This window comes from Marmota flaviventris, chromosome 2 (genome assembly GCF_047511675.1).
Source record: "Marmota flaviventris isolate mMarFla1 chromosome 2, mMarFla1.hap1, whole genome shotgun sequence".
NCBI classification, from domain to species: Eukaryota; Metazoa; Chordata; class Mammalia; order Rodentia; family Sciuridae; genus Marmota; species Marmota flaviventris.
In genome coordinates this window covers 74,186,651-74,201,497 of record NC_092499.1, presented here as the reverse complement: position 1 = coordinate 74,201,497, position 14,847 = coordinate 74,186,651, and the positions used below count along the sequence as shown (strand labels likewise).

The 14,847-nt window shown below is 34.1% G+C and overlaps 1 protein-coding gene across 3 annotated transcripts in view; it reads left to right on the top strand.

Annotated features, from left to right (window-relative positions):
- Arid4a (AT-rich interaction domain 4A) overlaps positions 1 to 14,847 on the top strand; it is a 75,470-nt gene that overhangs the window by 18,896 nt on the left and 41,727 nt on the right. For all 3 annotated transcript variants that reach the window (XM_071608013.1, XM_071608012.1, XM_027929741.2), the window contains exons 8-11: positions 3,244 to 3,376; positions 6,860 to 6,939; positions 8,252 to 8,328; positions 8,840 to 9,006. In XM_071608013.1, coding sequence (XP_071464114.1) covers positions 3,244 to 3,376; positions 6,860 to 6,939; positions 8,252 to 8,328; positions 8,840 to 9,006 — 457 coding nt within the window. The remainder of the gene's footprint in view (positions 1 to 3,243; positions 3,377 to 6,859; positions 6,940 to 8,251; positions 8,329 to 8,839; positions 9,007 to 14,847) is intronic.

Below are 14,847 nucleotides of genomic sequence, written 5' to 3'. Positions count from 1 at the left end.
AGTAAAATTTTAAAAATGACTGGGATGCTGGGTGCAGTGATGCAGCACTGTAATCCCAGCCGCTCAGGAAACTGAGGCAGAAGGATTGCAAGTTCAAAACCAGTCTCAGCGACTTAGCAAAGCCCTAAGTAATTTAGGAAGACCCTGTCTCTAAATAAAATATAAAAGGGGCTGGGGATGTGGCTCAAGCGGTAGCGCGCGCGCCTGGCATGCGTGCGGCCCGGGTTCGATCCTCAGCACCACATACAAACAAAGATGATGTGTCCGCCGAAAACTAAAAAATAAAATATTTTAAAAAATTATCAAAATAAATAAATAAAATATAAAAAAGGACTGGGGATGTGGCTCACTGGTTAAGCATCCCTGCGTTCAGTCCTTGATTCTTAAAAAAAAAAAGCGGGGGCTAAGGATGTAACTCACTGGGATTACTTGCCTATCACGTGCAAGAGTTCAATTCCCAGTCCTGCCAAAAAATAAAAAGTAATAATAGTAGTAATGCAGTGAACTTTTATGTACTTTTCATTGGTTTCACCAATTTTTAATGTTTTGGGGGGCACATTTTGCTTTATATTCTTCTCTTTTCACATATGTTGTTATACTTAATTCTGCCCATTGTCCTAATAGTAGTTTTTATGACATCCCTTCCCTTTTCCCTCTGATTCTAGGATATAATCCAAAATCATACACTGTATTTTTTTGGGAAGTACTGGGGATTGAACTGAAGGTTTCATTCATGCTTAGCAAGGACTCTACCACTGAACTACAACTCCAGACCTTTTTTTTTTTTTATTTGTAGATGGACACGATATGTTTATTTAATTTATATATTTTTATGTGGTGCTTGATTGAACCTAGGGCTTCACACATATGAGTCAAGCGTTCTACCACTGAGCCACAGCCCCAGTCCCAGACCCTTTTTTTTTTTTTTTTTTTTAAGTTTCGAGATAGGTTCTTACTAAATTGCTTAGGCTGGCCTCAAACTTGAAATCTTCCTTCTTCAGCCTCCTGAGTGCCTGGTTTTATACACAGGTGTCATCAACCTGTCTATATGGTTCTTAAATGCCCTTTAATCTGGAAAAGTCCTTTGACCTTTTTTGTTTTATATAACCCTGACATTTTTGAAGAATATAGGCAAGTTTTAATAGACTGTTAATCAATATGGGTTTGCACAATAGTTTTTTCATCATTATATTCAGGTTGTATATTTTTGACAGTTATACTATGTAAATGATTCTGAGTTGTTTTCAGTGCTGGTGCATTTATAAGTATATGTTATCAGTTTTTCCCATAATTGGTGATATTAACTTTGATCACCTACTTAAGGTGCTGTCTACCAAATTTCTCAACTTTGAAATTAATCGTAGTTTACCATTTTCCCCTTTGTAACTCATGAATCTGTGTGATGATACTTTAAAATTATTTAAATACTGTGTTCTTTTTTTTTAATACTTATTTTTCAGTTGTTCACAATATCTTTATTTATTTTTATGTGGTGCTGAGGATCGAACTCACGTCCTCACTCATGCTAGGCGAGCATTCTACCACTGAGCCACAACCCCAGCCCTACTGTGTTCTTTATCAAACTTTCAGTGGTCTTTGTTATTTGATAATTTTTGCCTACTACTATAATACCAGAATGGTGATTTTTTTAAAAAATTTTTTTGTGTGTTTGCTACATTTCTTAGCTATCATGTAACTACAGTAAAAATCTTTTCCTTATCACTATGGACTCATGAATTTTAATTTTACTTAATGGGTTATGATTCACTGTTTAAAAATTAATTTTGATGCTCAAGCTGTCCCAGTTTTAGCCAGCAGGAGCCTCTCTGTGCCCTTTCAACATATCCTCACCATTTCTTGAGCATTTTGTCACTTTCTGGCATGACAAAGTATCTTAGCCTCATGTTATTTTTTTCCTGCCTCAACTCTGGAATTGGCCATTTCTCCAGGGACCCTTGTATCTTTTAGTGGAAAATAGTAGTTAGAAACCAAGACCCAAGTATAAGACTCAAGTATCAGATGTACTTATTGCTGCTAGGAGAGGGTGGGGAGGTTTTATAGTGAAGATTTTAAAAGGCAAAGTCAGTAATGCTTAAGTTGAAAACCAGAAAGTAATAGAAGATCTTTGGGGTCCCTAAGTGGAGGTATCCATTCCACTACTTCCTAGATATGTTAGTTTGGAGAAATTATTTCACCTCTGTGAAATTAAGTACATTTACATATATTTACTCTAGTGTTCACAAAACTTGCAAGACACTATTCTTGGTTCATAACTGAGAAAAATGGAAATGATAATGCATTGGCCAGTTTGGAGGAAGTTAGATAATATATATAAATTTTCCATGTATAATAAGAACTTGGTGTATTACATGTATTCAATAAATCATTAATATCTAAATATTTTATTCTTAGGTTAGTCTCTTAGACTTTTATTGAAATCTTGCTCACACTTATTTTATCTATGCTTTTAAAAAGTTGAGTCATCTGGTTTCTCAAAAGTGCAGGAGATTTGGAGAAGCAAATAGAGGTGTTAGAAGAAGATAAAAAAGATTGATCAATACAGACAATAAAGAAAGCAGTGTTGAGTTTGACATCTATGAAGAGGAAAAGAAGGAATGAAACCATAACAGGATAAGGAACTGAATGAATTTGAACCACTTAATAAGAATTAATAGTTTTGTATACCTGTAGTAAACTCCAGCCATATCAATGTAATGCAGGATGTTTTTAAGATATCAAATTATTCAATAACTCAAATGGGAGTACATATACATTTTTATTAAAAAAGAGATAATAGGCTTATAATTAATACATACTGATTACACTTTAGGATAAACTTTTGTTATCCAGATAAGTTACATAGATAAACTTTCATCTCTGTTTTCCTGAGATATTTTCATAGATTGTTAGAAAACTAAAATTTATTATCTGACCTCTGGCATTAAAAAACAGAAATGCAATCTTCAAAAATGTAAGTACTTAATGGTGGTGTAGTTAGCCTTTTCTGTCCCAGATGGTGGCTTCTATGAGGACCTACTTGATACAGTGAAGTGGGCTCAGTTACCATAGACAGCTCAGGGATGACTTGTGTGCAGCTAAGAAAGTATCCATCTCCTCAGTTCCAATAGGAATAGAGAGTCTACTACATTATGTGCTGAATTCAACATACTAAATTCACACCACTTTGATTGTGTTGAATAATGATTTATGTTAGCATAATGATCAGGTTATTCTAACTTGTAGTACTGAAGATGAAAAGGAAGAAGAAAGTAGTGAAGAGGAAGATGAAGATAAGCAACGTCTCAATGACGAATTATTAGGAAAAGTTGTTTGTGTGGTATCTACAGTTGAGAGGACTGAATGGTATCCTGCTCTGGTAAGTAAGGTTTCTTTGCACAGTTTATCAACCATATAAATATTTATTTAGAATAGATTTTTTAAAAAGCTTTTGAAATATTGTGAAAGCATTACACAAATTTAATATGGTGCAGATTTAAAACCTGAGCAGTCATCCAGGTCTACAAAAATCTTATTTCACTGTTGTCCTTTATTATTCCCTTTTTTTCATTCTCATTTACTGGAACGTTTCAGTTCTTGCCTCAAAATATGTCCAGTGGCCTCTCTATCCATTTTTGTACCTTCAGGTTCCTTTAGCTTGACTCCTGAATTCTTTTTTTACTAAATTCAGACTACTTTTCTACTTTTAAAGTTAGTTACAATCTTTTTTTAAATAGTGATTTAACCATGATAATCCTATTCTCAAAAATAAACCTTCAGTCAGGTACAGTGGCACAAGACATGTACATAGTCACAACTGCTCCGGATATTGAGACAGGAAGATGGCTTGAGCCTTGGAGTTGAAGACCGGCCTGGGCAACAAAGTGAGACCCTTGTCTCAACAATAAATAAATAAATAATCAGTTTTCACTGAATCTGCCTTATTATCAATTTTGCATTCTTTAAGTGGATATTTGAGACCATCCTTAGATATTCAGTTGTTTTCTAAACACCCCATCCCACCCCGGTGTAACTAACATACCTGATTCCTGTGAGCTCTTACCCCACCTTAATTAGCAGAGACAAGAGTATTATTTGATGAGATGAGTCAAAAGTATTTGTCTTGCCCATTGCGGAGGTACATGCCTGTAATCCAAGTGACTGGGGAGACTGAGGCAGGAGGCTCAGGAGTTCAAATTTAGCCTCAGCAACTCAGTGAGTCCCTAAGTAACTCAGCGAGACCGTAACTCTAATATAAGAAAGGGTCGGGGATGTGGCTCTAAGCGTCCCTGGGTTCAATCCCTGGTACAAAAAAAAAAAAAGAATTTGTCTCACTGGGACTCCCATTTCGGTTAGGTATTAAATGAGAATAGGGGAATAATAGAAAACATGACTGAAAAAATAATTTGTATCTGGTACAGAAGGATCCTTAAAAGACTAAGTAAGGTTTCTTTGTACAGTTTATCAACCTGTAAGAATTTGGATTTAATTCTGCAGAGAATTTTGCAAAAGAGTGGTATCATTTGAACTGCTTGTTTAGGAATGTTGATAAAGCAGTGATGTGTTGGAACCATTGTTGTTGCAAAGCCAGGAGGTGGCAAGAATCCATTTGAATGCCATTAGAATGGTTCACACGTAAGATCATGAGGCCTTCAGTTACGCCTATTCATCCTTTAAGACTTTAAGTCTTAATGCCACACCTCTTCCTTGCCACCTTGAGTTAACTCTTCCTTCTAGGTATTTGCATACTATCTTGTGCCTTGTGGTATCACTGTACTTATCCCCATTTTGTTCTTTTTGTATGTCTTCTTTTGTTTGCTCCTCAGTTATGCTTTTAGATCTTTAGGGTAGGTACAGCTATAATACTAGTCTTAAGAATTACCAGTACCTACCAAAGAAACATTTTCTTCCATTTGTTGTTAAGACAAGATGTGACTGCCAAGAAAATTTAATAATCTGGATGTATACTGTGCAATAAAATAGTCATGAACTGTATGGGTTATTTAAGTTTAAATGTAGCTTAGTTAAAGTTAAATAAAATTGGGGACTGGGAGTACGTATAGTTTAGTGGTAGAGCACTTACCTAGTACATACGAGGCCCTAAGTGTGATCCCCAGCACAGTATGAAAAAGATTACAAATCCAGTGCTCAGTTCTGTGTAACTCAATGCTACTGTATTGGACAGTGCATAAAAAGTCTACGTATAGTGCTAGATTGTAGGAGAGAGGATAGTATTGGGGAACTCATGAACAGGTGTATTTCAGTAATTTATCACGAGTCTTTTTTTTGTACTGGGATTTGAACCCAGAGGCACTTAACCACTGAACTCCACATCCCAGACCTTTATTTTTTATTTTGAGACAGGGTCTCTCTAAGTTGCTTAGGCCCTCGATAAGTTGCTGAGGCTGGCCTTGAGCTTGCAATCCTCCTACCTAAGCCTCCCAAGTCACTAGGATTAAAGGTGTTCACCACTGCACCTGGCTTTTTTCTCTTTTTGTGAGATGGGATCTTGCTTTGTGGCCCAGCCTAGCCTGGGACTCCTGGGCTGGAGTGATTCTCCTACCTCCACTTACTGATCAACTAGGACTATCATCGTGTGCCACCACACCCAGTTTAATTTTTTTTAAAATATAAATTCTATGAAGTATTCAGAAATTATTTACTAGTAAGCATTAAGACATTTGTTATTTTTAAAAGTTAAAAAGTATTTTATTTAGGGCTGGGGATGTGGCTCAAGTAGTAACGTGCTTGCCTGGCAGTCATGAGGCATTGGGTTTGATCCTCAGCACTATATAAAAATAAAATAAAGATACTGTGTCCACCTAAAACTAAAAAATAAATTTAAAAAAAAGTGTTTTGTTTAGATTTTTTTTTCTTTTTTCTTTTTATTTTTTTGGTGGTACTGGAGTTTGAACCCAGTGCCTCATGCATGCAAGGCAAGCACTTCACCAACTGAGCTATATCCCCAGTTCCCTTTTGTTTAGATTTTTAAAAATTTGTTTTAATTATTAAAAATTATACATGCCGGGCTGGGGATGTGGCTCAAGCTGTAACACGCTCGCCTGGCATGCACGGGGCGCTAGGTTCGATCCTCAGCACCACATACAAATAAAATAAAGATGTTGTGTCCACTGAAAACTAAAAAATAAATATTAAAAAAAAACCTCTCTCTCTCTCTCTCTCTCTCTCTCTCTCTTTAAAAAAAAAAAATTATACATGCCCTGGTAAGAAAAGGTTCTTAGGTGTTTCTTGTTTCGTTTCTAACAAAAGCCATATTTTAAAATAGATGCTGATTGAAGTATGTTTTTAAAAATTATAATGTGTCCATATTTTCTTTTCCTTTTTCCCTTTTTGAGATACTGGGGATTGAATCCAGGCTCGCTCTACCACAGAGGTATATCCCCAGCCCCTTTTACTTTGAGACAGGGTCTCCCTAAGTTGCAAAGGCTGACCTTGAACTTTTGATTCTCCTGCCTCAGTCTTCTGAATTGCTGGCTTTACAGGTATTCACTGCCACACCTAGCTGGTACCAGATTTTCATCTCAGATCACACCTTCATAAATTTTATTTTTTGGTCAAAAAATGAATTATTATTTAGCTTAGATAAATCCTAAATATTTTAAAAGTAAAGGTCACATTTTAACGTATATTTTATCAGTTATTCTTTTTACATATTATCCAGAGTTTGTTTTTTTTATTGTTAAACAGTTCATTAATAATGGAAGTTATTTATAATGGAGCTATTTCTTGTAAAGTATAATCCATTTGAGAAGTTAGGGGACCAGAGGTATTCTTTTAAAAAATATATTCTTTTACTAAACAAGGGAAATAGGGATCATTAGTTCTTTATTTTATATTTCAGGTAATATCTCCTAGCTGTAATGATGACATCACAGTGAAAAAGGATCAGTGTTTAGTTCGATCATTTATCGATTCTAAATTGTAAGTAATGAATCACTTAATAATTTTACATGGGAGAATAAAAAGTAGAATCAGTAATAGACCCACTTCACTGTGTTTTTATTTTTAAAATTCTAATCACTTATTAACTGAGAAGTTATTATAAGTTTTGAGTTTTTGTAATGTAGGGTATTTTTTACTGATATGAAAACAATATTAAGAAAATGTTATTTTCTAAATAAAGCAAGGCATTGATTTTTCTTTAATTGTAGAACTATTTTTATCATGACCATTTCATATTATGAACTATGAACTTATTTTTAATAGAGTTTATAGTACTAGAATAATTATTTTGACTTTCTGATTAAAAACCAGACTGTTGGAAACTTCCCTAAGTTTTCCCTCAGTTTTTTTCTTTTTTTAAAAAAGGAGAAATTTAATGCATACATTTATTAAGTATAATTCTCCAAAAAAATTTAATACCATAATATATCTCATAGTAAAGATACTTAAGTATTAGTTTTGAGTAATTTTTTTAAAATTAAAATTAGTTAACAATTAAGAAATATTGAACATTAAAGTAAGCATCTGTTTCAGTCAGCTTTTTCACTGCTGTGATTAGAAGACCTGACAAGAACAATTTTAGAGAAGGAAAAGTTTATTTGAAGGCTCATGGTTCCAGGTGTCTGTGTCCATAGGCAACCAGCTCCATTCTTTGGGGCTTGAGATGAGGTAGAATATCATGGCAGAAGAGTGTGGCAGAGGGAAAGAGCTCACATGATGATTAGGAAGCAGAGAGACTCTACTCACCAGATGCAAAATATATTCCCCCAAAGCATGCCTTCAATGATGCACCTCCTCCAGCCACACCTTATCCACCTTCAGTTACCATTCAATTAATCCTATCAGGGGATTAATTCACCAGTAGGGTTAAGGCTCTCGTAACCCAATCATTTCTCCTTTAAACCTTCTTGCATTGGCTCACATGTGAGTTTTCTGGGTATACCTCACATCCAAACCATAACAGCATCACTATCTACAAGTGTTGGAAATATTATGCTTATTATCAGTTTCCCTGCACTATCTGTAGGAGGGTTATATGGATTTAAGGCTCTCAAATTAGTGGTACTTTGAGTATATAAAACTTCAGAAATAAGATACTAGCTTTGCTTGTATTCTCTCTGATCCTTTATTAAAGATGGGGATATGCATGGTCTTAGACTTTTAAAACACTTTTATAAGCAAAATAAATTTGATTTGGGGTTTTATATTTTTCATTTTTTAATATAAACTACTGAAGTCATAAATTTTATTTAATAAGTGGTTTTCCTCCCCTTTATTTTTCTGTTATTAGTTATTCTATAGCAAGGAAAGATATTAAGGAAGTAGACATTCTCAATCTACCAGAATCAGAGCTCTCCACTAAACCAGGTAAAATAGGAGGAATCAATCCCTTATTTCAAAATGAATGAAATCCCTTATTTCTCAATGAATAAAGCCAGATCGAATATTCTCGGGTGCCCTTTTTACTGTTTAGAGTTTATTATCGCTCTTATCTGATGGCAGGGTTGCTTTTTTTTTTATTAAATGGTGTTGGCTTTGAACCCAGGGCCTCATGTGTGCTAGGCAACTGCTCTACCACTGAGTCACATCCCCAGACCTTAATGGTAGTTTTTTTAAATGTATGGATAAAATATTCGATTCATAATTTTTAGACAAGTTTAACTTTAATATTTTGCCATTAAGATTTCTAACAGTACTCCCTAAAGTAATAACAAACATTTATATAACATTATAGCTTAAGAAATATGTTCAACCTTACCGCATCATTTTATACATGCTGAATTTGAATTCAGATCTTCTGATTCTGAATGTCATGCCTTTTCTGTCATTCTGTGCTGTTAATTCCATAGCAACTGCTGAAGTACATTTTCACTCGTAGGGCTACAGAAAGCAAGTGTCTTCTTAAAAACTAGAATTGTTCCTGATAATTGGAAAATGGATATAAGTGAAATCCTTGAGTCATCCAGTAGTGATGATGAAGATGGTCCTGCTGAAGAAAATGATGAAGAAAAGGAAAAGGAAGCCAAAAAGGAAGAAGAGGAGGTGGTAGGTATAATTTCATGTTTATAGCAAATGTGAACACTTTTAATGCTCTCGAGTAATAATAATACCGTCATGTATTTACCCTCTGTTCTAGATTCCCTGTCACTTGTTTTATCCATTTCTAGCTCAAGTTGATTTGAGGGTTGAGGGAGCTTTTTGGCTCATAACTCAGTATGTAAATCAGCACTAGTTTTGGGGGGGGTTAGAAGTGACAAGGAAGTGTTTATCAAGTTTTATCCACAAATTAATATTTGTTTTCTTAGGGTTTTTTCCAAATAACCCAGGAGGAAAGAAATGTACTTTTTAAGTATTTTATTTCATTTAAACTGTTGCCATATGAAATAACTGTTATCCTACTTTAAAGATGAGGTGAGATTCATAAAGGTTAAGTAACTTTTCCAAGGTGTCCCAATTGAAATGTGGAGGATAGGGATTTGAACTCAAGTCTGGTTAGAGAATCCTGGTAGAGGTTAAGAGATAACCTCAAAATCTTTTTCAGGGTAAAAAATTCTATCCAAACCCGAAGAAAAGTTCATTTGGCTGTTTGAGAAAATATAGAAAAAAAATTTAGCTTATATTTTACAAGTATAAATGATTTTCTTTGTAATACTGCCATGTCATTTAAAATACAATTGTAGGAAATCATCCATAGAGTATCACATAATTGCTTATATGAATATTGTCTTCTTATTCAACAGTATTGTTAAATATAATAGATTGTCCAGTACATTTTTGGATGTTATTAGGTCAAGGGGCTTAGGGGCAAAACAAAGAGAATGAATTTATTGAAAAAGGACTTATTTGAGCATGTGAAATATTTGCCTGGAAAAATGTGGGATGTTTGTTTCTGTTTTACATATACAAATATGTATCTGTGAAATATCATGAGTATAATTATATACGCTGTTTCTTTCCTTTTACTTCCTCTGCAGTATTTGGTTTTTTACACTCTGAAATCAGAATGGCGGTTCATACTTACAGGCTGCCTACAGAGTTGCCATAGTAACATGCTGTTGGTTTTAAGTGAGCATGCTCGGAAAGACAGGAAGGTTTAGCAGAGGCTTGGCAGGTTGCCAATGGAGGTTTGCCAGATGCTTTGAAATGGGCTGTCTTTCTTTTCCTTTCATGTAATGTCTGATTTTTATGTGGAAGAGAATGTAAGTAGTGCTGTATAACCCTGCGGATGCTATGCCCTAAGAGGGAAAGCAAATATTTGCAAGTCAGACTGAAAAATGTCCAGACCCTGTACTGATTAAGTAGAAGGGGAATCTAACCATTTTGCATTTGAAAGAAAATGCAGCATATAGGTAAGATTTTTTTTTGTATATTTAGTTATCATTTTGATTGCCAAAAATCGGGTTAAATAAGTATTTTAGGTATTGAGGATGTGGCTAATATGGTCGGGTTCATAACCAAGTGTAATTGTTTCTTGTAAAAAAGACAGTAGGAGTCTATTTTTAGACTATCAGAAGATGAAAGCTATTTTTCTCAAATATAAGATAGATTTTGAAATGAAAATGATAATGAGACAGTTTGGCAAAATTCTGGATTTAAAGACTGAATATTAAATGTGAATTTTGTGTTTTATCTGTATTTATTTATGGATTATATGTTTTCAAGATAAATAGGCCACATTTTCAGGGTGTGAACTGTTGCAGCCTGTGGTTTAGCTTTTGTTTTTTTAATTAACATTAGTTAGGGTCTTTTACTGTCGAATATTGAAAAAAAGATTAGTCTAATTTATTTTTCTTAATACTTTTAATTGGTGTCCCTTCCAGAATGCATTTTCTCTACCCCCCAAAAAATCCTGAAATTTTAAACAAAGAGGGTAAAAGAGCTTTGTAGGAAGTTGTAGGGGGTGGCTATAAAATAGTAAATAGAGCTTGTATTACAATGATTATTTTTGTAAATATTATGTTTTATTCAAGCTGTGAGGAAATGTTACTAAAGAATGAAAGCAGAGGTAAAAAGCTCTGTTACCTATTGTTTGTAGGTAATAGTAGGGAAATTTTAAAACATAAGGATGATTAAAAAGTTAGTATCTTACAATGTTTTACTTAAATTATGAATCTGTTAAAATTAAGTGAACCTGGATGGTTTTAAACTACTAAAAAATAACAGCAAAATTACAAAATATAGACACTGATTTATATTATTTCCAATTATTTTTCAGATTGTCAGTTTCATAGCATGCTTTTTTAAATTCCTTAATATAAACGAATTTCTCTTTTCTCTGGCCATACAAGTAGGTTTTCTTGAGTAAGATTTTGGTTGCTTTAGAAAAAAAATCAGCTGCATTTCTTGCTCTTGGATTTAAGATTTAGTTGCTGAATCATTCTAACTTGTCTTCAACAATAATTTTTAAAATTTAAATATTGTTAAACTGAAAAGCACTTTTAGCCTATACACAACAAATAAAAAATGAATATTGTATAAAATGAATAATCTGATAAGCCAGGGCCTACCTGGCTTAGTCATTATGGGCCTTCACCACATAAGTGAGGCTAAGCTGTTGTATCATGTTACATATCATAAGTCTTTCCAAAAGGTAGTGTTGCTATGCTTTTCATGAAGATTTAATGTTGCTCTTCAGTGATCAGAAAGATCTTTTATAATATTCTATAAACCACTGTGACAATACTGTAGCTGTCATTTGATGTTTGTAGTACAGCAAGCAATTTTACGCAGTAGAATCATACAAGTGTTAGATATTTCTGCAGTGGTAATTAGCAGTAGGCATTGTTTTTATGTTTGATACTTTAGGTGCTCTAACCTAAGAGTAAGTAATAAGGACATTTGAGATTCTATGATTTTATTATGGAAGGGTATCTTGTTTTTACTTCACATTATCTTGAATTCCAAAGCATTTGGTAGTTCAGTATTAGAGTACAAGAAATATATCTCATACTGTTACTGATTGGGAAGACTTGAGGATCTGGCAGAAAGTAGGTCCTATGTGTATTAATGATTTTAAATTTCAACTTATTGACACTTATGTTGAAAAAAGCCCTAGAGAATATTTTTGTGGGTGTTGCCTAAATGTCTTTGTTCAGAAAATTTTATATTAGAAAAGATATACTGTAATTTCTTTTGAGCTTTGAAATTGATTGAAAAGTCCAGGAAAACACAAGTAATGATATCAATTATTTATTTACTCTTTACATATTTATTCTGAATAAAATATAGGGGGATTTTCTAAGGGTAAAATAAATGCATGGCTATTTAAAAGATTGATTATCAAGGGGAATTTGATGGACTTAGCCTTTTAAATCCTTATGGTTTGCTATAAGTAGGCTTATATGTTGGGTAATTTTTAAAAACCTTCTATGAATTTATGTTTAGTAATGAAAATTGAAATTTAGTGAATTTTTTTTAAGAACTGCTCTTTTAGTGTACATGTATTAATACTCATTTCTCTAGTCTTTTGACTTTTCTAGGGATGATTGTTTCATCTAATGTCTGAGACTCTACTCCATTATTGTAAAAATCATAAGTGCTTGCATTTTTTAATTCAAGGAAACATGAATATTTTTTGATGTTTAATCCAGTGTTATTTGTGTATTAATCTATGCCTTTTGCAGACTGTAAAGGCATTTGATAAAGTAATCATTCAGGATCACTTTGGGTATGAACTTAGAGTAAATGTTTGATAACTCGGGGAAATCATGCAAAGTCAGTAAAACTTTAAAGATTTTAAATGTAATGTCAATATTTTATCTAATAATTCAATCTGCCAATCATCAGATGTTTTTGAGCTGATCCTAAAAAGCCAAATTTCAAGGAATAATTGAGATTTTTAGCTTTCATTCAAATTTAAGAACTTACTTGCTAAAGTCTTAAATGTACTAATCAAGCTAACAAAAATGCCTTAATGAGTTTAGCAAAATCTGTCTTCTGATGCAAGCATAAAACTCTAACCAAATTAAGGTTATCTTGTCAGATTTAGAGTATTGCACATTTTTTGTATTAAAAACACTTTTCATTCAATATATTTTATGGTTTTGGTGATATTAGAGGGTTGACTGATTAAAAACTTGGATTTGATAGTGTCCAAACCACATCTTGATGATTAAATGTATGTACCTTTTCAAATGGGGAAAATAATTACTAGACTCAGTGAACTCTGATACAATATAAATGTCATGTAATCATTTATTGTAGGCTGACTTTGTTAAACTAAAACAGTGTTTTACTATGAATGTGTCACATATCATGTGATCTTTGAAATTTTCTGTAAGTATATAACAGGAAAGAATGGTACTAATTTAAATTATACGATTATCAAATTTCATAGGGCCTTCAGTACTATTGGGCAATCCCCAGCTTCTGTAGTCAAATCTTTATTTCTTCCATTAAATCAACAACCCTATTCCCACTCCACTTCAACTTCGGAAAGAAACTAGGAGCTTCAAATGTTGTCCACGCTCCTTCCCAAGGAACATTTGACAACATATTGTCTTCTCTGTAAGAGAGGTATCTCAGTTCATGCTCTGAACTTCTTTCTTTCAGGAAATCTTAGATAATCAACTCTTTTTTTCTCACCAATATCTTTAACCCATATCCTTGTTTTGTATCCTCAGCAGCACCTTAAAACATGCCTGTCTTAACCTCCCTCCATATTCCCTCTGCCAGTCTTCTGGAAGCCTCTACTGTCCCTCCAGGTACTATGCTCTTTCCTCACCCTTGTGGCTGGATTGCTGAGCTGTATTTACTGTTTGAGCTATCTATACTGTTCCTGAACTCTTATTCACTCTTAATTCATTGTGGTGTGTCTCTTCTCACCACAACCTGAAAAACTTTAGTAAGGTTACCAGTGACCACCAACAAACTTTTGTACTAAATCAAAATTTTTTTATTTCAGTTCATTTGTCTACTAGCAGGATTCAACAGCCCTGACATACCTTTTTTAAGACACTTGACACACATGACATTACCCTTTTTTCCCCATTTACTTCCTAACCAAACACTATAATGGCTCCAAATCTGTATGTGCATCAAAGATGTCTTTTCGTAGTTGGGTTCAATGGCATATGCCTATAATTCCTGCTACTAGGGTGGATGAAGTAGGATTGAAGGTTCAAGGCCAGTCTGGCAACTTGATGAGACTCATTTTCAAAATAAAAGTGAATATAGTTTTGTGGATATAGTTTGTGGTAGATTGCTTGCCTAGCATGTGCAAGGCCCTGGATTCAATTCTTAGTACCACACATTCTTAGCAGCAATGAAGATTTCTTCTTCTTTTGCCGGGAGGAGGCGTACCGGGGATTGAACCCAGAGACACTTAACCACTAAGCCATATCTCCAGCCCTTTTTTATATTTCATTTAGAGACAGGGTCTCTCTGAGTTACTTAGGGCCTCCTTAAGTTTCTGGGCTGGCTTTGAACTCGCGATCCTCCTGCCTCAGCTTCCTGAGCTGCTGGGATTACAGGCAAACATGCCTGGCTAAGATTTCTTCTTGTAATTACTCAGTCTCAGTATTTGCATGACTGCACTCACCTTGCCTTCCCCAAAACATGCCCTTTCCCTGTTTGTCCCTAATTGATTTTAATAGAAGTGGCATCTACCCAGTTGTCCAAACCCAGACACATGAAAGTCACCTTGATTCCTCACTCTCTTCTTCCATCTGTTTAAACATACAGTGCTTTCTCTTCTATCTACTTGAATATCTCTCAAATTTTCCCACTTCTTTTGGTTTATAGTCTCTGCTTACCTTAGTCCAAGCCATTATTCTTTTTTATCTAGACTAATACAGCAGCATCCTAACTGCTCTTCACAGGTTCATGCTTGCCCTCCTCCAGTCTATTCTCTGCACTGGATCTAAAGTAGATATTTTAAAACTGAAA